The sequence below is a fragment of the Struthio camelus genome, chromosome 9 (genome assembly GCF_040807025.1).
Source record: "Struthio camelus isolate bStrCam1 chromosome 9, bStrCam1.hap1, whole genome shotgun sequence".
Classification (NCBI taxonomy): Eukaryota; Metazoa; Chordata; class Aves; order Struthioniformes; family Struthionidae; genus Struthio; species Struthio camelus.
Genome location: NC_090950.1, coordinates 18830369 through 18852929, shown reverse-complemented (window position 1 = coordinate 18852929; position 22561 = coordinate 18830369). Strand labels below are relative to the sequence as shown.

Here is a 22561-nt window from a genome sequence, read left to right as displayed (position 1 = left end):
GAGAGAAAAAAACTGGGTGCTGACCTAAGTGCAGCTGGAGAAGAACAGATTTTTCTTGACTTCCATACACCTTTCTCTAAAATCTTTGTAACTACATTGTCTAAAATGGGTTATTTTAATCTTGGTTGTGTAGAGAGTACTGTAGACATTCAGGCATTCTGTTCTTGAAAGTATGGCAGTTTTAAAACTAGGATACAAACCATTCTCTCAGTGCCCAGCACTCCAGTAAAACTGGAAGGATATCCAGAGGATAACTGTCTCAACAGACCAACTTGTGAGATGGTAACACAGGGGTCTGAATAGAAGAGATGCCCTGTGGTGACTGACACTAGACAAAAAATCCTTGCTGTGCATCAGGAAGGAGGGGGAGTGCCTAAGACTTGAGAGACCAATGAGTTTGTATTAAGAAGCTATCATAGTTTTCTACAATGAAAGCCTCCCTACTGGTGAGGTTCAGAAAGCATGGTCATTATACTTCACTTGGAAACGACAACAGAAAGGTAAGATTCTGTACCAAATATGAGTCCCTCTGAATAACGTAAGGGTTCAAAAAAGAGCTTTAAGACTATTTACATATCTTAATTACTTGTGTACTTTTCCTCTTAAATTCATATTTTGAGTAGAATAACATTCATTTTTGGATATTTATCTTTAATTTACATTTCAGAATTAGCAGACACTGAGATGCAGATTGAGATGGGGAGCAGTGAATAGCACAGGTGCTCACTACTTGAACTCAAGTGACTCAAACTTCAATAACAAAAGTGTGTTAATAGGCTCTTATACTACCATTGCAGAGATGATGATAAACTATGAATGAAGCTTTTACATGAAGCAGAGGAGAAATCCAAGGATCAAGCTAATGGGATTACTCGTATCCTCATCAGCGGAAGCTATCACATTTGAGAACTGACATAATCAGAAAAAAATGTAAGGAAAAAAAAAACTGTCATTTTCATGCAAAGAACCCAAGAAGGAAATCTGAAATTGTCCAATGCCCACAGCACGCTTTCAGAGAGCTTCCTGATAACAAGAATGCAAGATACAATTCAATTCTTCTTTAATTACATAAAGGTTCATTTAAAAACTCATTTATCTGAAAAGTATTTGGCATGGCTAATCCATGTAAAATGACACATGAGAATAGGCAATTAAAAATGCAAACTGAATTGAAGATTAAAAAAGGAGATTAGACCTAATAAGATATTTTTTTCAAAGACCTCTCTCCAGGCTTATTAGGATGTGGATTGCTTCAATACAAAACATGTACCAGGAAGACCCATGATTTTCAAAACGAAAGCTTCTAACTGCATGCTGTTGTGCTCAGTTTAAGAAGGCTGCTCAAATATAGTGACAGCAAATGATCCCTTTTGCAATTTCACATGCCATTGTTTCAGAATCTTTGAAGCAGAACAAATCCAACTTCTGGAAGTAAACCAACCCTTCCAGTTCCCAGAATAGTCAGGCTCTGCTAGGACTCTGAGTCAAGTTTCAGTTTGCTTCTTCTGTTTTTATTAGTAGATTGCATGAAATGAATTCAGGGTTTGCGTACGTTGCAGAGCTTCAGTGCAGTTCTCAGTGGATAGAAATCTCTATTAAGAAACTATAAGCAAAAATAACAGTCCTGAAAGCATTATCTGCAGGATTACGGGCCTGTTTGACATGAGGAAGGACTGACAGAAAGTGGAAGCACATAAGTATGAAAATAAGCAGTCTATGCTTGCCCTCTTTCTTATACTGATCCCTCACTGTGGACTACTGGCCACTGTTGGGGACAGGATGCTGAGCTAGACCAACCTTTGGTTTGGGGCAGTGTAACCTTTTTTCATCGTCTAGCAATATGCTGTGAAATCCTGAGGTAATCCTTTTCTAGGAACACTGAGACACATCAGCCAGCAGCAACACCGTGGAGACAGTGATGAACCTGCATATGGCTGAGAAAAGGGTAGCGGACTTGGAGATTTGGAAGAGTTGAACAAAGCAGCTGCACGTTCACTAAATTCCATGGCTAAACTTGGGTCGAGAGAGGCAGGTTCACCAGGACAACCAAGTGAGGAAAAAGGACCTTCTGGGCAACACCAAGCAAAGAGATAGTTTCAAATCTGGAGCACAGATCTGCAATGTGGAGAGCACAGGAATGACAGAAGGGAGTAGGAGGGAAGAGTTGAGAGCAAACAGCACAGCCATGAAACTACAGGTTCTTTCATACCAATTTCTTTCAGCCTGTTGCCAGATGAGCTACTGCCCTCCATTCCAATCACCTTCTCATACATAATTTGTATTTGTGGAACACTCGAGGGTTCTTTAGATGAATGATGCCAAATGCAAGATATTATTGCAAGACATCAGCAATGTGAGAGATTTCAGCTAATTGGATTCCCTCACCTTGCAATTAACTATGTACTAGGAACCAGTTTACAGATAAAAGTAGGCACCTACTGTTGTTCTAAGAAGTACAACATCTGCTTCTTCCAAGCTGCAGGGGATGCAGTTTGCCCACACATCCCATTCTGGCTTCCAGTAAAATAGCAGCAGCAGAGCCCCACAGGACAACATGCATCCAGCAATGCACAAGGCCTTCCGGCAGCCCTGGCTTTTGTAGCCAAATATCTCCTGTAGAGCAAAGACAAGGAAAAAGTCAGCGCAATTTTTCTTAAAGAAACACCTGAAATACTATACTTGCTAATGATCCACCGCTCACCCATAAGGTACTGTTTAGTATGGTACTGTGAGAAAAGAAGTCACAGAAGCTACACTAGGCTTTTTACGGCTCCCAATCACGACCAGAAAAAAGTTTTGTGTGTTCCACAGAAGTTTTCAGCCACATGCACAAAATCAGGACTGCTGCAGTTTGACCAAACTTCTAAAATAGTTCTATATAGTTCTGAAACTCTGCATTAAACAGTAGGACAGAGTTGGAATGAAACCAAAGTATACAGGCGCTAACCTCGAGGCCTTGAGATAGGAAGCCAGATTTTTCTGGTTGGCTTTTTCAGGTCCCTGGGTGAGACAGCTGAAGAACTTGAGCATATCTGCTCTAGGGGGTAGAGAACTGTACAGACCCACCAAAGCAGCTGAGACAGTGCCTGCTTCAGAATCAGAAGCAATATTGCTGTCCTGCCACAGCAGTGAGTCTGTGCTAACGCACCTACGCTTCTTTAGAGACTCAGCTATGTCTCTGCGTGCTGCTGAATGACACTGTGTGCCTGTACAAGCTGGAGCTGCTTTGAACAGCTTGGCACAGACACAGCCTTTGTAGGGTAGTTAACTACCTTTTATGATAGCTCCAGTGTGCGGCTTTTGGCCACATTTGGATAGGCCAATGTGCGACTGTCCTAATATCCCAAAGTAATAATAATAATTGTTAGTAATAACAAATAATGAACACGTGCAGAACGCTTTACATGTTCAGAGGGCCGAATGAAGCTACTCACTGAAGCCATGTGAGCGTGTATTATCATTCTATTTTTAGAGGTGGGGAAATTGTTACACTGAGGCAAGATGACTTGCCCAAAACTTCAAAGGGATGACTGTCAGCATTATAGTTGAGGAGCTGCCCGGTCTTGGTACCACTGCCAAACTTCCTGTCAGTAGCCCCAACAGAGGCTGGCATATAGCAAATTTACAGAACAGATCCAACCCGGATCTTAAACGGGAGATTGCATGGCTGCAATTACATCAGGTGACTAGGAGAATATGTTAACGTAAGGCTTAAGATTCCTCAAACTCTTTCTTCCTAGTGTACTTGCAGCTGTTGTGCAATCTGCTTCTGAAGATGAGATATCTGCAGCCACAGATATTGCAACATCCATTCATAAGGGGAGAAGAAAAGGCAATGTAATTGGAAGGATGAGTAATACATAACTCCTGGTTCTGTGCTGGTGTCTCTGCTTGGTATGTGACATGCAGGCCCTTCCCAGCGATTCCACTCATTGCCATGGCCTATCTACTCATTCTCCAAAAGGGCAGACTACATCGTCCTAAGTGGTGTCCATACGGTTTCTAAAGGGAAGACATTGGTTACTTTGGCAAAAGGTACTGCAAACTTCATGTGGAAGAGGTCTGCGTTGCATGGGATCTGTTCATACCACCTTGAGATGTACATGCTCAGCATTTTCAAAGGTTCCTATAATCTCTGACAGGCCAAGAGAATAAGATATAAGGCAACTCTGCAGCAGATAGAATGAACCTCATGGAAGAGAGCAGGTCAGCAAGGTTGTTAGTAGGTAGCTGGTGCGGCAGTCACATACTACTGATATTCACATGCTTCTACAGACATGGAAAGGGAGCTCTACTCACCTCTGTCTAGTTGTATCCTTAACAAAAAGGTTACAAAATTGGTGTCAGCAGCAGCATACACATTAGTATATACAATGATGCTAACACTGTTCACAGTGATGGCTTACTAGCAAGGTCCAGGTGCCTGGATCCAGACATTACATCTTGTCAGCATGGCAAAGAAACTCCCAAGGAGACAGAAATGCCTAAGGGAAGAACTGTTAAAAGAACGTGCCTTTGGACTTCCTCCAGTAAATGGCCAAACCTGGAATAACTGGAATAATCTTCTCAAATAGGGATGGGCATATCAGGGTGGGGAAGCATGATATTGCTGCCATGTGCACCTTGCTGCTGTGAGTGAATCATTCTTTTAATTTCCAGGTTTTGTGCCTTACACCCAAAGTCTGATAAGTCAATAAGGCTGTAGTTAATCTAATTAACAAGGGTTGGCACCAGCATGTTATTGGCAGTCATTTGCGAGCATCTTCTGTTGGCAACGTTCTTCCTTGCTGTAAGTGTTCTGAGATGCTGAATGATTCCCCAAGCTCGACAGGACAACAAAACCAAGAGGTCCACCCACCAAAGAGATGTGTTTGGGGAGATAATGGTGTCTTCTTTCATAATGCCAAGTTGGGATGAGTCACGGGGCACAACTCATCAGTCCAATTTCTGGCATTTTTGAAATGAATCTTCTTGCTTTACGCAAATCAACACCTGAAAGAGCTGCAATAAAAATATGCAGCAAAACAAAACAGCATCCCAGTTCACCAACGAGCATCCGCAGAAAAACATGCAAACAAAACAGCGAGCAAACAGGAAGCACAGAGCCAGGCCAGACTCTGTCTAGGAAACTAGGTACCTAGTACCAAAGTAGGTATGCGAGCCCTGTCTACACCTACATATGTTTCCAGGCCTTTGTTTTCCACAATAACTTTCCTCAAAAAACAGTCTGATCCCTTAGATCTCAAGAGTTTCACAAAACCAAACACACATCAGTACTCTTCATCTTGGAAAGCAGTACAGCTGGGAAAAAAGGCTGTTTTCTCAAGTCATCCATCGCACTGTCTGCTGTTATCTTGCTGCTGCTCACATAGTGCACATTCTGCGTTACAGACATGAACACCAGTGTTAGTTTAGGTTGGGTTGTTTGTGTCTGGATGAACATGACATTCCTGAATGTAGGTGTTCAGGGGCTCTAAAAAGAGGGAGTTGGGAAAGAAAAAACATCAGATGTTAACTGCTGTTTTGTATCTGGCTGTTCAGCTGGACTCTAAAGCCATAACAAAGAGAGTTTTTCCCATGGTTTAGAAATGTTTGGAGCAAGTAACCTAGGCCACATCCATCCAGAAGTAAACCTGTGCAGGGAAATAGAAACTGAGCTCTGAACCTAACCTGTCCCAAAGTTCACTGTGCAGGAACCCGTCAAAGCTTAGCTTTAGAATAACACACATTGTCAGGTTAGGGTGTTTTCCCTGACTATGGGTCTTCAGCAGGAAGGATTCATAAAAACATTTATTAGGTAAATAACTCCTTGATGAAACCAGAACAGTCTTTGTGCAAACACTTCTCACTTGTCAAGTAAGTCAACAAGGGAAATTCTTAAGAATTCTCTTCTCAAAAAGGGGTGAATATTAGACCCACAACAGAGGTAACCACAGTGTGCATGAGGAGGGGGGAGAGCAGGCACACACATGATGCAGGTTTCTCGGCAGGTTCATCTTGCCATGTGAATATCTTGCATTAACCAGTGTTCGGAAGTTAAGCTCATTCAGGATTCCCTAGGTCTATTCTGCAAAGTTCTGCGAGCAAACCTATGTCCCTATGGCCAGTGATACTTTCAGGGCTGGCAAAAATCCTAGGGTTGACGTCACCAGAAAGAACATGTCTGTCAGGTTGGCTTACTGTTCAGGAAAAAAGAATACTTTTCGCTGGATTGTATTTCATTGCAAAAGGAGGCTCTGCTGACACAGACAAGCTTCTTGTGAGGATGAGCCTGATGAATGCAGACCTGCACATTGTCAGCTTATCTACCACGTGGGCATGTTTTGAGGGCTGGATGTGTGCATTTGGCATACGTGGGTCTGCTAGGGCACCACAGACAGAGAAACGGTGGAAAACAAAGCCAAGATAGTTACCTTTAAGCCTCCAGAGGGCCTCACGGTATCTCACATAAGATAGCACTGCCTACAAAATAGGCTAGCATTCTGAACTCTTCCAATTTCCACAGCAAAAGTTTTAATAAATCATGGTACATTGTAAAACTTTGTTTCCTCACCTATTAACACGACCTTTCCCTTGAGACTCTTAACACTCAGAAGAGTGATATGAGGATTACCCAATTAATATGGAATAGTTTGAATTCTTGAGCTAAGGGTCTAGGGAAGTGACATGGATTATTGGACAGAAAAAGCTGTCAGACCTGGTCAACTGGCAGAAGATGTGCTTATTCAAAGGAAGCCTCTTAGCTGCATTTGGATGCACAAGCATCCAAACCCAAAGCTCAAGAGCTTATCACTCTTAGTGTCCAGTAAGTCTTTGTTGCTTGTGGTTAAAAGAAAAATTGCCTGGAACTTTTTGGTCATTTACATAGCAGAAGGTAAATGCAAAGTCAAACAAGTTTAGACATATTTTTCCTTGGTGAAAAAATGACCTGTAGCTACCAAAGAGCAAGAAGCTTAAACAGTGCCTGGAAAATATCACACTTCTGGCAACCCAATCACCATGTACCCTATTATGAATAACCTGTTCCTATAACAACAGATAATAGGATTAGACTAGAAAGAGTGGTTAAGATTCACAAAGAATTTAATAACTGAATCTCATTCTTAGCCACTAGAACCTATTTCATTAGAAGTTTTTTCCATTCCCTCTGAAGCCAGTAGCAACATTCACAGTTGTTCCAGCAGAAACAAGATTGTGCATTTCAGTTTCTATCTTAAGATTTGAATTTTTCAAACTCAAAGTATGTGAAATTCCTGAACCAGATTTCCCTCCAAATTTTAGCAGCTCAGAGGAGGCAGACAGCTGCCAATACGCAGCAGCAGATTGAGGTTTACCAGCTGGCTGACTGCAGCTGTCCTAACCCTTCCAACATAAGCGACTGAGGAACACGAGGAGTCTAGCAAATCTTTCCTGGGACAGGAGCGCATTAAAGTCCACTACAGTCTTTTGTGCTTCAAGGCTTTCTCAAAGGGAATGATGAGCCCCCGGCTGCACAGACAGGAGTGTCAACTAGTAGGTGGTACAAAGGTGTGTTTTTCCTCTCTCCTCCTATTGCACCAAAAATTACTTACTCTGAAAAAAACCTTCAAGTAGATCCTTCTGCAGGCAAAAGAAAAAAAAAAGCTAATTCCTAAAATAAATCCCTTTCTAACACCATTATCTATTAGCCCTCTCCCCAGCAAGCTGCCGTGTAGAGAGAGCTCTCTCACATTACTGAAATCTCTTCAATATTACAAATGGTTATGATGAGAGAGGGATGTTACCTCATGCTCTGAATGTAAGTTGCTCAGTCTCTGTTGGGTACCAGGAGAGTGAATCTCTGCTTCTGAGGCACCCACTCCTGCAGCTCTCATTCAAGCAAGCACGCTACAGCTACATGAACAATCCCAAAGATGTGCACAAGGGCACATGAGGCAGATTTCCTAAGTCAGAATGATTGCTCTTACAGGTCTGTCTAGCATCTCAGCTTTTGCAAGAAATGGACAACACTGGAGAAGACCTAGAAGAATTTCTTCTCATTAGCGCTCCCCAACTGTCTCCAGTAAAATGGACAGGTAGTTCTATTCTATCGAAGAAAGCAGTGCTTGCCCGGAGTCCAAACGCACTACTTGCACGCTTTCAAAATGCATGAACTATTTCACTCTGTAAGAACCAGCACCTGTGCAATGTCAGCTGTTATATTATTACATCAAGTGATATGATCTTTCTGAAGAGTCAAGAATTACATGTTGATAATTTGGTGCAGGTGGATTAAAGTGAGTGTTAAAAATAACGTAGAAAAATATTTTTCATGGGTTAGAACTTTAAAAAGCTATTGCAGGCTCACCGAGACACCACATGCCAATGTCACTTGCTGTAGCTGCCAATAATTTAAAAGATGTGATTTTAGCAAAGAAATTATATCCACACATAATTCTCTTCTACGCATATGCAGTCTCTTTCCGTCCTTAAACACTGCCTTCCTTGTCTCCTTCTTCACATCTTCTCTCACCTACATATCGCTTTCTTTCTCATACAAACATGCACACCAGCTGTTCAGTGTCTCTATTTATGCACTGCTTTCTTCCTCATTCTCATACAGTGCCTCGGACAACCACGTAGATCTCTTCCTCTCTGTAATACCCGTAACTTGTCTTTCTCTTACACACACGTAACACAAACAGGCACATACATACCTACCAATTCTAGCACAACAAATTACTATGGTTTTAAATCTCATCTACCACTCAATTGTTTTTCAACCATTTGTCTATGATTTTCAGACATTTGGGAATCCCGGGTGAATGAGCACTGCTTACGTTCATTGCAGACATGGAGAGCGTGGCAACTGCCAAACACCTTGGATTCACGGTGCAGATTGACTCAACACTGTGCACACAGTGCACAGCTGTGCATGGAAAACATCAGATTCACAGTGTAGATCCATGAGCGCTGCACTGACGCACTCACTGCGACACAAGCGAGAATCAAGAACATTACTGGAAAGGTAATGTGGGACAGCTGGTTTGATGGGAGCACAGCTGGCACATCTCACTGATGAACATATGGAACCGGACACACAGGGTACGATAGCGTGGCTCTACCCAGCAACAGCCAGGTCCATGTAAGCCTAATCAGCTCAGGTTCAATTCTGGCATTGCTGGTGAGAGTGCTGGTAGTGGGAAGAGAATGACGACGTGTTTATGGTCCTAGAAAGAAAAGGACAGGGTGGAGTGGGGGCACAACACCAGCAGCATTTTGGAGCCGAGGAGTAGTGGCGCATCAGCACGAGTGTTAGAGCCAGGAGTGGGGTGCTGGGGGCAGGTTTACTAACTCAGCTGCAGAGCCAGTTGGGTTCTGTATTGCACTGAGCTAATTAGTCCCCACCCTCAGAGCCAGTGCCTTGTGCTTCCTGCAGTGCTCATTTCATGCTGTGCGATGACTCTGTACTTCATTCTCCAGCATATCCCAAATTACCCAGGTTTGTGGTATGCAAAATGTGACACTTTCCCTTGCCTGGATGGCTGAGAGCTGACTGAAAATATGTTTGTGTCTAAGGACAGCAAGTGTCCATGTTTTTCTATGACATGCTCTCTTTTTCCCTGAAATAGAATACCTGCTGAGTAGATTTTGAGGATTTATCCAGGATTTCTGGAAGTAAACAGCTGTATCAGCTTGGATGTGACTGTGCGTTTCACTAGCTTTGCTACGGCTGCTGGGCACCCAGAAATCCTACACATACTCATAGCGGAGATGCAGACATTGCAGCTGCACAGCATGAGAATTTGGAGGAGCACAATATTTAACAGGCATGCACGACAATTTTTGCTGTACAGCTGCATTATGTGCCTGCCATGTCCAGGATCTGTCAGATGGACATACTATGTGTGTGCAGAATAGCTGATCTATACACATGCAGTCATGCCAAAGCAGCTCAGAAGCACGGAGTTTACTACAGTCATGCACTAAGCTCCCTATTTAAGAGCAGCACCATGCGGTAGATCAGATGTTTCCTGGAAACATGGGACTACTTCCAAATGCCACGCAGCACATACAAATGTATTCTTCCCTGGGAAACTCTGGAAAGAAATATGGTAGCTCTGTACTTAGAAATCCACCTTTATACAGGCATTCAGGCTGGAAAAGTGTTGCCAAGTGTTACCAGACTGCATTTACTATTAATTAATGCAAACATAACATGGGTTTTTATGTTCCAGAGAAAGCCAAGATACCCAGTTCTCATCCAAGAGGAGCTGGCCATAGTGAGATTCACCTGTCAAATTGTTAGGAACGCTGCTGTAGCCCATGCCTCTAGCTCAGGCAGGACCAGCTCCACCTAGATTTATAATGCGACATCAATAATCTGTCATTTCTTTCCAAGACTCTCTTAAGCCATCCCCTGTTGGAGGGGATAACCAGTTAAATCCAGTGGACACATGCAATTTCATTTTCTTTTTGCTTAAGAAAAAAAAATCCTTTCTAACTGTACATTGTTGCTACAGGAACACCTCCACCATCAAAAAACTAAATTACAGACTGTAGCATTTTATTGCAGAACATGTGCCATCTGCTGCCTTGAGTTCAGAAAGACCCAGGCAGAGATAAAACAACTTACCATCTCATTCTCCTCTCCCTGGTTAAGCTGTGCATGATGGCTACTGGCCTCCATGAAATGACCCTCTGGAGACTTTCTAGAGCACCCTCAAGACAGGTCTTCAGCGTCATGTGCTTGAACCTCCACATTAAGGAAGTGCTCTAAGCACACACCTTCCTTATAACTCTGCTGATGCTTGAAGAACAGAGCTCCTCCCTCTTTGTGGGGTTAGCAGGTAACATTCATCCCTCCTCCCTTTGCTGTGCTGCTGGGGTTTTGTGATTGAGAGGATACCTCAGACATGCAAGACTCACTCAGAAGACAGCAGGAAACAGCAAAAGTTAGATCTGCTGAGTGTTTACTAGAATGTGACTAGTAGTCATAACTGAGAGTCCAGCAAGTGCTGTTGGCAAACAGCTTTCATGGGAGGGCAAGAGCGGAATCGAGAGATTATTAAATCACTGGGGACTAGGGAGTCTGTCCACATGAGACGGAAATCAGGCATTGCTATTGTTATATTCTTAGCAACTTGCCTGAATTAAGAGTCCAGCTGTGATCCCCTCATATTCTATACAGAAAAATGTAAGCTCTGGAATTGCAAAGAGCGGTCCCAGTTTGTGCAGGAGGATTCATGCACTGTCTGTGTGTCAGGATCCAACTATGTAGGATCTGCGACCAGTATTTTCATTCATTATTAATATCATCACACACAATGTCTTCTGACCTCAGCGCACAGCTTTGCAAAGCGTACTCCCTCTTGGGGAAAAGGGAGCTCCCCACTGATGTCAGTGAGCTAGAGACAGGTCCCTCTGCCCTCCAAATCAGGGCCAAAAGGAAGTAAGAAGAAAAGTAGCACTGAGGGTTCTACCCCTTATTTTTTTTGTTGTTGCTGTTAGTGCCTGGCTGCATTTGTTTATTAGTCTTGTGATTCATTCTCACTCTTGTTACTACTTCCTTGTTCTTGGCTATTTTTTAAAAAGTTACACACCAAATATTGCAGGAATGAGGAAAACCTGTCTTCCCGAAATATGCTAAAGAAACTAAAATATTTCTAAAGCAACTGAAACAGACGGATGAAGAGGTGTCAAGTTAGCTCCTTTTCATCAACACTTTATTCCCACGAGGCACTGGCTTGTACAAATCCTAAATATCTCAAGCACCAGGAAAGAGACAAACCGATACCTATTTCCTGCAGTGAGCAGGACTGGAAGATGCAGAGAAATGAAATGGGAGAAACGTAGAGAAGAGAGAAGAGAAAATGAGGGAGCTAGGCTAATTAACACGAGAAAAGTTACCCATTGCTGATAACGTGGACCAGTGACAGATCTGCAAACCAGATGCGTGCCTGTGTGCAGCACAGAGACAATTCCATCAGGAAGATGCAGGTGACAAGCAGTTTGAATTGGATCTAAACTGTTTGGTCTTGCCACCTAGCACACTTCCTACAGGAACTCAGACCAGAGGTGGGATGGGAAAGGATATAACTGTACTAACCTGTATTAACTGTGATTTACTCCCAGAAGATTGAGGGGGAACAAGGCACTCTCCACACCCCAGCTTCAGTGCTACCTCTTCCTTCTCCCCACAGCAACTCTGAGACTTGCTTGGAGACTTTCAGTTTTTCCTTTTGTTCTTCTGAGACCTAGTAATACGAATTCCAGTTATTACATGGAGCATTATATCCAATTTTAAATTGAAAAATAAAAACAAAGAATGCAATAAAGTTCAGTCATGATAATTCTAATTAAAAGGCAAGGCTGATATGTGCTATCGAAAAGCTATAAAACACAGGAAACAACAACAAAGGTACCTTTTCCAAAGCAGATTGACGACTTTGGGAAATGACTCATCATTTTGGGAGATGAGGGTTAGAGAGGACTGCCACATGTGCTTTTTCTGCCTGGTCAGCTTTTGCTGCGTTCACAAATGTCAGCCCTGCTCTTTGTATTGTCCGTAGGAGAGGAATAGGATGCAGTAGTGGTCCCTGGGCTGCCCTTTCACGCAGGGGAGAGATGAGCTGCATGCAGAATAGTCCACCACACCTGGGTCTCCAGGGAAGGATCAAGACTCATCCAATCCACTCACTGTCTATAGGCTTAGTTCAGCTTCTGTATAAAACTCTGCTCCTACAGAACACCCTTACTAGGGAGATTTATATTTTCATAACTGAAAACAAAGGAAAAACAAATTAAAGGCATAAAACTTTATTACTGCTATAGTTTGGCAACCTGACATATATTAATCAATATTCTGGTAAAATATGTTAAGCCAGAACCAATGAAGATGGTGGGTTTCGTTCATTTTCTGAAGGAGGTTCAGTTTCAATTTCATGGAGAAAATTCCTCTAAAACTTCCTAAATATGGAACCTTTAGTGAACTGATGCCCTCTATTGTTCAAAATAATTATTTCAGATTAGTTCATAAATTAAACCAGTTATTTGTATTATCTCCTACGGAGTATCATCATTCCTATTTTTAAATTGAAATTTGCCTAGAGAATGGATATAAATCACAACAGCAACTGGTCAATTAAAATACAAAAGCAAAGATAGGAGTCAAAACAAAGACAACCCCTAAAAAGTCTAAATAAATAAATAAATCCAAGAGAAAGCAAGCATGAGAAAAATATGTGCCTCACCTCATCCCTACAATTTTGCTCTCAGTCCTGAAAACACACGCATGTGTTATGTCATCCTTGTGCAAGTTATTTTGCTCTGAAAAAGGCAAACGTCACACCATTTAAACAAAAGTATGACCTATAATACACCTCAAATCACTTCTTCTGCTTAGCTGGAGCACGGTGCTCTGTTCTGGGCGTTGCACAGCAAGGAAGATGTGAACCAGCTGGTGACAGTCCACAGGACAGCACAGATAAAAATGAGAAAGGATTCAGGAAACGTGATCTACAAGGAAGAAGGACTTAGGGTTGCTTAATCTAAAGAAGAGGAGACTGAGAAGAAATACAACAGTCTTCAAATATGTAAACGTCAGCTGCAGAGAAGAAAGCAATGCTCTCCATGTTCATTGTGCATAGCGTTAACTTGCTGCAAGGAAGATCCAAATTAGGCAGGAGGGAAAACTTTCTGCTAAAGTCAGCAAGCGCCGGCATCGCCTGGCAAACCTCCAGCGCCAAAGGTCTTTACGAACAGGTACGACACACACCTCTGGGAAAAGACCTAACTGGCCGAGGGCGGGCAGGCAGACCCGCCGGCCGGTCGCCGTCCTCCTCCCGCTTCCACCTGGCCTTGCCCGCAAAACACCAGCCATCCCCAGGGGCCGCGACTGCCTCGCCCCGCTCCTCGGCTGCCAAGGCGAGGCTGCGGCCCGCTTCCTTAGAGCTGCGGCGGCTGGGAACTCATTGGGGAGGTTTTAACTTATTTAAGCGAGGCAAGAGCCCGAAGGCAGGGCTGGGGCGGGGGGGTACAGCCGCAGGCCTCCCCGCCGAGGGCCTGGGCTGGGGCTGGCGGCAGCGCGAGGCGCTGAGGCCTGGCCCTGCCGTCGCTGGGGTGTGAGGGTGGCCGTGAAGCGAGGCGACGCGATGCCCTGCTCTGGCGGGGGCCATAACCCTCTCCCCTCCTCCTCCTCCTCCTCCTCCTCCTCCCGCACCGTCCCCGTCCCCGTCCCCGTCCCCGTCCCCGTCGGGGCAGCGGTGCTCCCCCGAAACCCGTCCCCGCCGCCTCAGCGCCCGGAACCTTTGCGCGCGCAGGAGCCATTGCCAGCCGGGCCCGGCGGCGCGGACCGCGGAGGCCGGAAGCGGCGGCAGCCCTGTCAGCCCGGCGGCGGCGGCTCCCGCCTGCCCTTGCCCGCGGCAGCCCGGGGCGCCAGGCGCGGCGCAGCTCCGGCGGGCGGGCTGAGTGCGGCCCCCTCCCGGCCGTTAGGATGTGGCGGACGCGGTCCGCGGCGGCTTGGTGAGCGGGGCGGGCCGTGGCAGGGGTCAGGGCGGGCGGGCGCGGAGGCTGCGGCCGGGCCCGCGGGGGCTGCGGCGCGGCCCCGCTCCCGGGTCTGGGCCGGGCCAGGCCCGGCCCGTGCGGCGCGGCAGGGCCGAGCGAGGGCCTGGCAGCTCTGCCCGGGGCCTGCGGCGGCCCTCACGCCGCTTCTTACCCGCGGGTCCTCGGCGTCGTCGCGCGGCCGAGCGGGCCGTGAAGGGAACGGGAAGCACCGCGCGGGCCTCCGCGGCGGTGGGAAGGGGCTGCCCGGCGGGAGCCGCGCTGCGGGCCGGGGAGGGAGCGGCGGGGAGGCCGCCTGGTGGCCCCGAGGCCTGGCGGGGGGACGGGCTGCCGCCAGGACAGTGGCCGGGAGGTGGGAGGGAGCCGGTCGTCTCCCACATCCCTGCCCTAGCGAGTGCCGGCTGTCTTGGTGGCTGCCTTCTCCAGAGGCTGCCTTACGTTCATGTTATTTTTCGGTGATTTCCTGGATAATTCCCGGCAGGAGCTGTGAAACTGCGTGGTCTGTAATCTTGCACCGTTTCCCTGAAGATTTGGGAGCAGTAGTAGGAATATAAGTGCTGTCTAGCACTGACTCATAAAGAAAATACTACAATGATTTCTGTTTGATTACATTTCAAAGATTACTTTGCAGTCATAGCTATTAGAGATGTATAACACTGAACTTTACAGAAGCTTTGTCCCAGCTGAGGTGAGATTTATAGTTTAACTCTTTAAATGGATCAGTATGCATAGAATGTAGGTATTATGGTTTCCAGATGGAACATATGGCTATCACAGTAATAGACACCTGGTAAGATAAGAAGAAGCGGTCTGTTAGCTCTGTGCAGCGCCAAAGTACTCTGGTTACTGGCTTGGGATCAGGCAGATTCTAATGGCAGAGCTAGTTGGGTCCAGAAAGCTGACTTTGTTTTATTAAAAACAGCTTTCTAGAGGCCTTAAATTGAGGATGGCTCAAACATTTTATGTGACATCATTGTTTTGGTTCCCTTTTCCACCTAACAGCGTTTTTCAGTGAAGGTCTTAATATGATTCTTTTGTCAGCTTTCATCAGTAATTTATTACAGCGAGAGAAGAAAAGGAAGAAGGAAATGAAATTTTGGTGCAATGATCAAGTAGAGGTTTATTTTCACGAAATATAAAATTTTATATGTGCTTTTAAAGCATGTGAGGTTTGATGTGTGAGATGACATTCAAAAGGCAATGCAGTTGCTGATCGAATTCTTGCCATAGCAATTTGGGATGGAACTCAACTTTATGGACAAGTTAATCGTGCAGAATGAGTGTTATAAAAGACACTATGTTTAATAGAACAATCATAGACAAAGAAGTGTAGTTAGATAAAATTAAAAGCAATTCCTTTAATCTAGATGAAGACTAATAATGAGAAATAACTATCAGAGTATATACTACCGCTTGACTTCTATTGAAAGGACTAAATGTCCATGTAATAACAGTGACAGCCAAAGCAAAGGAAGCGAGGCACAATTATCCACCTACTTCTTATGGGCTTACCACAACTTTATCAAAAATTGGCTTCAAAAGCAGAAATTGAAGCATTTCTAGTGTGGAGGCACTTTCATTTTGTTGTTGTTGTCATATAGCCACTTTTTATTGGTATTATCTGTAGTTAATTTTTGACTGTCTTGTCAGAGGGACACTTGAGGGATTATCCTGCTCCTGCTTATTATGCTCTTGCTAGATATTAAGCTTTTATTGCAGAAGCACAGCCTCCTATACAGTATAAAGAGTTACAGCAGCAGGAGGATAAATTTCCGAATCATGTTGGCGTTTATGAAAGAGGAATTTCATAACAACAAACCGTGGAGTTACCTTCTTTCAAGCCTTCTGTTACCCTAACGACAATTTCTATATGTAGATGTTATTGGAGTTGGCCTGTTAAGAGAAGAAAATGTCTTAATAAACATAATTCTGATATTTAACTTATCTTCCATCTATAAAAGTTCAATTCCTGCATCAAAAGCACTTTTATAACAGGGCTATTCCAGTTGTCTGGGCATATAAGAATATCCCTGTGAAAGACAACGTCATATAATCAGCTCCCTTAGGTACCCAGAAAATCTCAAGGCAAAGAACTGCACAGATTATGGAGTACATGATTAGAAAATCTTGTAATGTTTTCCATTTCATATAGTTCATTTATGTATTTTGTTTAAGCTGTCTTTATTCACCTCATTATCCTAAATCATTTAAAATTGTTTCCCCTCTCAATGGGATGAAGTGCTTTCCTCTTTTATGTTTTTCCCCTTTGTAAGTAAATATACTTGATAATGTTCAAAACCTTGAAAAAAAATCAAGAAAGAAGCATTAATTTCAAGAACTGTTACTTCACTCATATTTTGCATTCTTTGAATGCTTTAATATTAACCACTCTGACATGGTGAGAAAGGACTAGTATAGAAGAAATTACCTTTTTCAGATCTCTTGACTTTTCTCTAGACTAGCAAAGCTATCACAGATTCCTCAGGTATGCATACAGTAGTGAATTGAAAGTACAGTAGAAATTGAAAGTAATTGAAAGTATGAGCTTTATTCCAGCTTATAGGTGTGTTTTATTATGGGCAGCATTAGTGCTTTTCATCACTGAACCTTGTTTTTATTTTGCCAAACACAAATCGTTGAGGCTGAAATTTTCCATCCTGCATAAATATGAGTTAGTCTTTTGAACCTACATCAACCACAGTGCAGCCCTGTCCAGAAATTATTTTGTCTACGCATGACCTAAGACCAAACAATAATGTTATAATCTTAGAACCGCAGAAAATAAGAGTGAAAGAAACTGAAAGATATCATCTAGTTCCTTCAGCTGCAAGGGAGAGCCAACTCTGCCAAAAAATCAATGCATTTTGCAAAAGGAATTTTCATCTGTGTATTGGTTTTTGAACGTAGAGAGTCCTCTGCAAACTTAATGTTCTCTAAAATTAACTTTGTTTAACAAGATAGATAAAACTGTTATGCTTTTTTTTTTTTTTGTGTTGCAAGCCAATCATAGTCTTCTGTGGACTCTAGGCCCCTGTTTACCAAAAAAATGTTTTACCACAAACGTTTAATTTGCCTTAATTCAGTGTGGAAGTTAAATTCACTCAACAACAAACTTAGTAAATGATATTTAAGGTTTTCTTTCTGTGATCACTACATATGGTATACCTGTTAACACTGTTGCAGCTTTTCTTTTTTCCCCTTGTTGCAAAGCAATGACAACTGGAAATCGTATAGTTAGAGTGGTGCTCTAATTTACCTGTAACCAGCTAAAAAGTAATGTGAAATGCTTCTAAATAGGTTATCGAGTTAATGGTGTGTGAGGACATCTGTTACTTAAGAGTTTTTATTTCTTTTTCTTAGCGTCATCTGCCGGAGTCTAGCAAATAGCAGCAATGGAATAAAAAGAAAATCACCACTTCAAAACTTGCATCTTGTTTCCCGAAGTGTACATCATCCCTACTATCCGAGTTCAAAATTTCAAAGACCTCCGCTAAGGATATCTGTTCAGCTGTTCTCTTCTCTTAATCGTCTTCCCATAAGGAAAACAAAACTTTTGTATGTAAAATATGGGTTCCAGTCCCAGAGGAACTTTTGGCTAGCTAGACTAGCTTCAAGACTTCTCAAACTTCGCTATCTTATATTAGGATCTGCTGTAGGTGGTGGTTATACAGCTAAGAAGGTATTTATCTGTGGAGGCTATTTTATGCATTTTATGTTGGTCGTTGCATTTCAGAACAGTGTTTTTGGAATATCATTGTTCGATTAAATAAAGACAGTAAGAGTTTGAGATAAGTGAAAATAAAACACGTTGTTTAGAGAACCAGAATAGATTGAAAAGGACCCAAGTAGTATGGTAAAAGGTGGTGGGTTAGTATATTTTATATTAATTGATGTAATATTTTCAATAGATGTCCTCATATACTTATCTATAACGTCTTCTTTTTCTACTGCTTTCTTTTTCCTTTTCATATTAGACATATGATCAGTGGAAGGACATGATGCCTGATCTTGATGAATATAAGTGGATTGTTCCTGACTTCATTTGGGAGCTTGATGAACATATAGACTTTGGTATCACAAAAGCTAAAATATTACTCTGTACCTAAAGACTAGTGCATAAGACATAGGTTCTCAATGCCTCTCTCCAATGGAATAGTATTTTCATAGCTTAGTTTGAGTGAACTTGTATTGTTAAAGGGTTTGGACTGCGTTTTACCAAGGTATTTGTACCAATGTTTCTGCAGGAAGAAACTAAGCATCATTTAGCATGGCATTCCATAATCTATCCTGTAGTTTGACAGTGTACTCAATCCTTTCATTCAGCCATGAACTTTCTAACATTATTCAAAGGAGACTTCCAGCATGAATGGGGGACTTAGGTTTTTTGCAGTTTTTGGCAGAAGTACTTTCTTTCTATATGGGTGATGCCTACAGGAAAAAAAATATATAAATAGAGAAGTAAGACATGTATAATTAACAGATCTAACTGAAAATGCGAAAGAAACAGTGAAGCTACGTAGCTACAAAATTATCTTGAAAACACAGAATAAAGAAATAGAGAACCTTAAATTTTATTTTTCTGAATCTTCTGTTTACAGTAGTTTTCTAGCACGTGGTATCCAATGAAAGATAGAAATGTAAAGAAACAAACGTGGAGTTGCTTCTTATATATGCAGGGTATTAAGGTGGTGTTAATTTTTTAAAAATCTTTATGAAGGCTTCCACTACATGTATGAATGTTGTATAGATAATCTTAAATGTAAAGACTGAATAACAGACAAATGTTTCTTGTTTATATTGTCAGTGAATACCACACTTGTGTAGTGGTGTAAAACTAATATGATTTTCTAAAGGACTACAAAATCGGCTTATATATGAAATTGAAAAAGTAAGCTTTTCCTAAAACGTATTCAGAGTGGCTGCAGTTATGGTGTCCTGTAATTTAAAAACACCCTTTCCAAAGCAGGTGGAGGAATAATGCATCAAACATGGTGAAAAGTAGCAATAAGTTTTACGGAATTTTAAAGTACCTAAGGCAACTAAGTTATCAGCAAGTTCAAAGTCTAGAAAAGGAATTGGGTTTCAGATTTGATAATGTTTCCCAACAGTAATGGGTGGGGGGAGGGGAGGTGCATACGGAAAGATACTTTATATTTTGATAACAAAACCAAAAAAAGCCATATACTAAAACAATTGCTAGGTTTGACAGCCTAAGCTGTTCTTGTTAACAGAAAATAATAGAAAAAACACTCATTAGTTCTTACTAATGTAAACTTACCCTGTTTTCCTAGATAAACTTATCAAAGCCCTTCCTGATGCAGATGACCTTGCCAAACTTCTGCCTGACTTTGACAAGATTGGAGAGAGCTTCACTTCACTGAAAGGATTTTTTTCTCCTGGTGAGAACAATTTTTCGGCTTAGTTTTAATTTTGAAAAGGTATATTATTACAAGATGAGGTCACAGATATGTCTTTAGGCACTAAAAGAAAGAGGATCCTGAAAATGCATGCCTTTCATTGAATATCTCATCTGAAAGTGTTTTGGACACAGGTAAGTGTATTTTTAAAAGCAAGAATTCTACTAGTAAGTACTGAAGACCAAAATGTATAACTGAAGAGAAAAGCAGAATTCTTGTTCAACTCTAAACAAGTAGGTTGAAAGCTAGGTGTTTTTCAGAGAGCTGAAGGTGTGCAGCTGGAGTTTGGAGAAGGTGAGATTGGCACTGAACAGTAAAGCACTATAGCTGTTACAAGAGGACAGGGCTGGATTATTAAATAACCATGGTTCTTAATGTTGGAAGCGTGTGAAATAAGAGATTTATAACTAAGGTATTCTTTTGAGTTGAGCGGTATTTTTCATTTGGATGCAGCTACAGAAGGACCTACTGGAAGTTTTAGCTTAGGTAGGGGCTGCATTTCTGGGACAGCAGACCACAGGAGTGTGTAGGAGTTCTAAAATCCTCCAGAAAAAACTGTGGGATGTATTGTCAATGCAGTGCGTCCGTGTACTAGTAGACTAAGTGTTTTCCAAGTTTTAGGAGATTTAGATAATAGGTTCCTGATCACTATACTTCTTTTTAAAAACTAGAAATGATTGTTTTGATCTTCATATCTTACTACTTTAGTACAGCTCAAAATTTCACCCAATCATTCTTGTAGCAGAGTGAAAGATCCTTCCTAAATAATTACAAAACCGCTTAAATTTGTGTTCATGAAAGATCATGTCTATGAGGTGGCATAGTTGTTGCCCTAAGCGTGTTTGTTGTGGGATTAGTTTTTTTTCATCTTATTATGAGAGTCAGAACGCACCTAAGTAGGGATCAAGTTAAACAGAGTGACCAGTAGATGACACTCTTATGTATTTTGGCTGTTTAAATTAGTAGTATATTATTACCTGGGACTGAGAGATGTTACCTATCATAATGGAATTTGTTATCGTACTCACATGGGCATAGTTGCCGTTTACGGTTGTGTGGTCCTCCAAATAAGACAAAGATCCCTCATCTTTGTTTTGCATTTTGTTTTGTATTTATAATTTTTGTTTCCCCTCTTCTGCTGATTTTTCACAGGTTACAATTTGGTTAGTGAAGTCACAGGAGCTTCTGATCTGCTTCTGTTGTTAGGTGTGTAAAAGCCGTTTTTACTGCCCTTAACCTGCATATTTAAAGCAAATTCTTAGAACGCTGCTATACTAAGAGGGAGTGAATAGCAATGTAAACAAAACTATTTGCAGTAATTTAATATTGATTTAGAAATATCATCCAATTGCTCTAAGATACAGAGATTCTGCAGTGCAAATGAATAGTTGATGTTTCTCTGCCACAGTCCTTAGCAGATGACTTTTATTTCAGACGTTTTTCAGAAGCTTGCTTGGAAAACCTATGGCTTTGCAATAGGAAAGAGTATTCTTTTTCTCATTACAAAATGGAATTGGTACTATGATCTGTTGTCTAACAAAATGTATTCACTTAAAGAAATGCTTTCAGAATGTAAATAGTCTAGCTGAAGTTGCCTATTCCCTTGTTATAACAACTTCATTGAGTCTCAAACTGGATTGGTTACACATTTTTCAGATGAATTTTAAACTGAATTTCTTTTTCAATTTCTTTACATATGGTAAATCTTATTGGGTTGATTGCAGTTTCAAACATTATTGATGTTACAATACTTATGAGTTTAAACTTTTATTTTATATTGATTAGTTGTAGTTTGAGAATTTTAGAGTGCATTTTGGATGTTCTAATGAGTTTCTGTAATTATGTCCCAGGTTCTCCAGGAGAAACAGCATTCAGAGCTACAGACCAGGGATATGAAAATGACAAGCAGTACAAGAAGGTAAATTATTCTCTTTCAAAGACAAAAATGTCTTGCCATCAGGTATTTTTTTAAAAAAGTGCTTCAGGATCTAGTTGTGGATATTTATTCAAAGCAGCATGAATAGAGTTTATCCTTGAAAATGGCTTGAGGCTACATTGATGTTTTTAATATATAAACAGTGTAATGACAACATATTTTGTGATAAAGAAAATACAAAGCAATCATAAATATCTTTCAAAATTACATTCTCAAGACCTTGGATTGTGATAAACATGTCCTTTTAAGTATCCTGTGTGCATATGTAATTTTCCAAGACACGTTCCTAGTGGCACTTGAGCTTAGAGCTTCTTACTGATGTTGGGTTAGGCTTTTATAGTTATTTTGAAGCTCTTCCACTTGCAAACGCCTTTCCATTGGCATTTTCAGTCTTGTGATTCTTATATGTGGATCTTTGTCTTAATAAAACGCTTGTATTTCCTAAAGCACTCTGTCCTTTTACTTTCTTCATTTAGAAAGTCTATACAACTTTTTTTTTAACATTTTCTGGAAACAATTTTTACTATATTTTGATAACTAATAATTTTACCCTTTTTTCTTTTCGGTAAAGAAATTTAATATTTTGCTCTCATGAATAGCAGATCTTATTTCCATTAAATTGCTAAATGGCAAGGCTTTTCGTTTTGCCTCTGTACATTTTAAAAATTTCTAAACAAATTGGAACAAC

General features: G+C 41.7%; 2 protein-coding genes across 12 annotated transcripts in view; one reads left to right on the top strand and one right to left on the bottom strand.

The window, feature by feature from the left end:
• Nucleotides 1-10733, bottom strand: part of LOC104148850 (probable cation-transporting ATPase 13A4) — a 44168-nt gene extending 33435 nt beyond the window's left edge. For 3 of the 4 annotated variants that reach the window (XM_068953681.1, XM_068953682.1, XM_068953683.1), the window contains exons 1-2: nt 10595-10733; nt 2440-2613 (exon numbers count right to left, since the gene is read on the bottom strand). In XM_068953681.1, coding sequence (XP_068809782.1) covers nt 2440-2613; nt 10595-10648 — 228 coding nt within the window. In that variant the 5' untranslated portion in view covers nt 10649-10733. Of the gene's footprint in view, nt 1-2439; nt 2614-8798; nt 8820-10594 lie in introns of those variants that run through there. The other variant, XM_068953684.1, reaches the window with a different exon arrangement.
• A 3581-nt stretch (nt 10734-14314) lies between these two features.
• Nucleotides 14315-22561, top strand: part of OPA1 (OPA1 mitochondrial dynamin like GTPase) — a 60546-nt gene continuing 52299 nt past the window's right edge. For 2 of the 8 annotated variants that reach the window (XM_068953689.1, XM_068953686.1), the window contains exons 1-6: nt 14316-14481; nt 17881-18199; nt 18495-18591; nt 19812-19919; nt 21090-21143; nt 21788-21855. In XM_068953689.1, coding sequence (XP_068809790.1) covers nt 14453-14481; nt 17881-18199; nt 18495-18591; nt 19812-19919; nt 21090-21143; nt 21788-21855 — 675 coding nt within the window. In that variant the 5' untranslated portion in view covers nt 14316-14452. Of the gene's footprint in view, nt 14482-17880; nt 18200-18494; nt 18592-19811; nt 19920-21089; nt 21144-21787; nt 21856-22561 lie in introns of all 8 variants that reach the window. The other 6 variants (XM_068953688.1, XM_068953687.1, XM_068953693.1 and 3 more) reach the window with 4 other exon arrangements.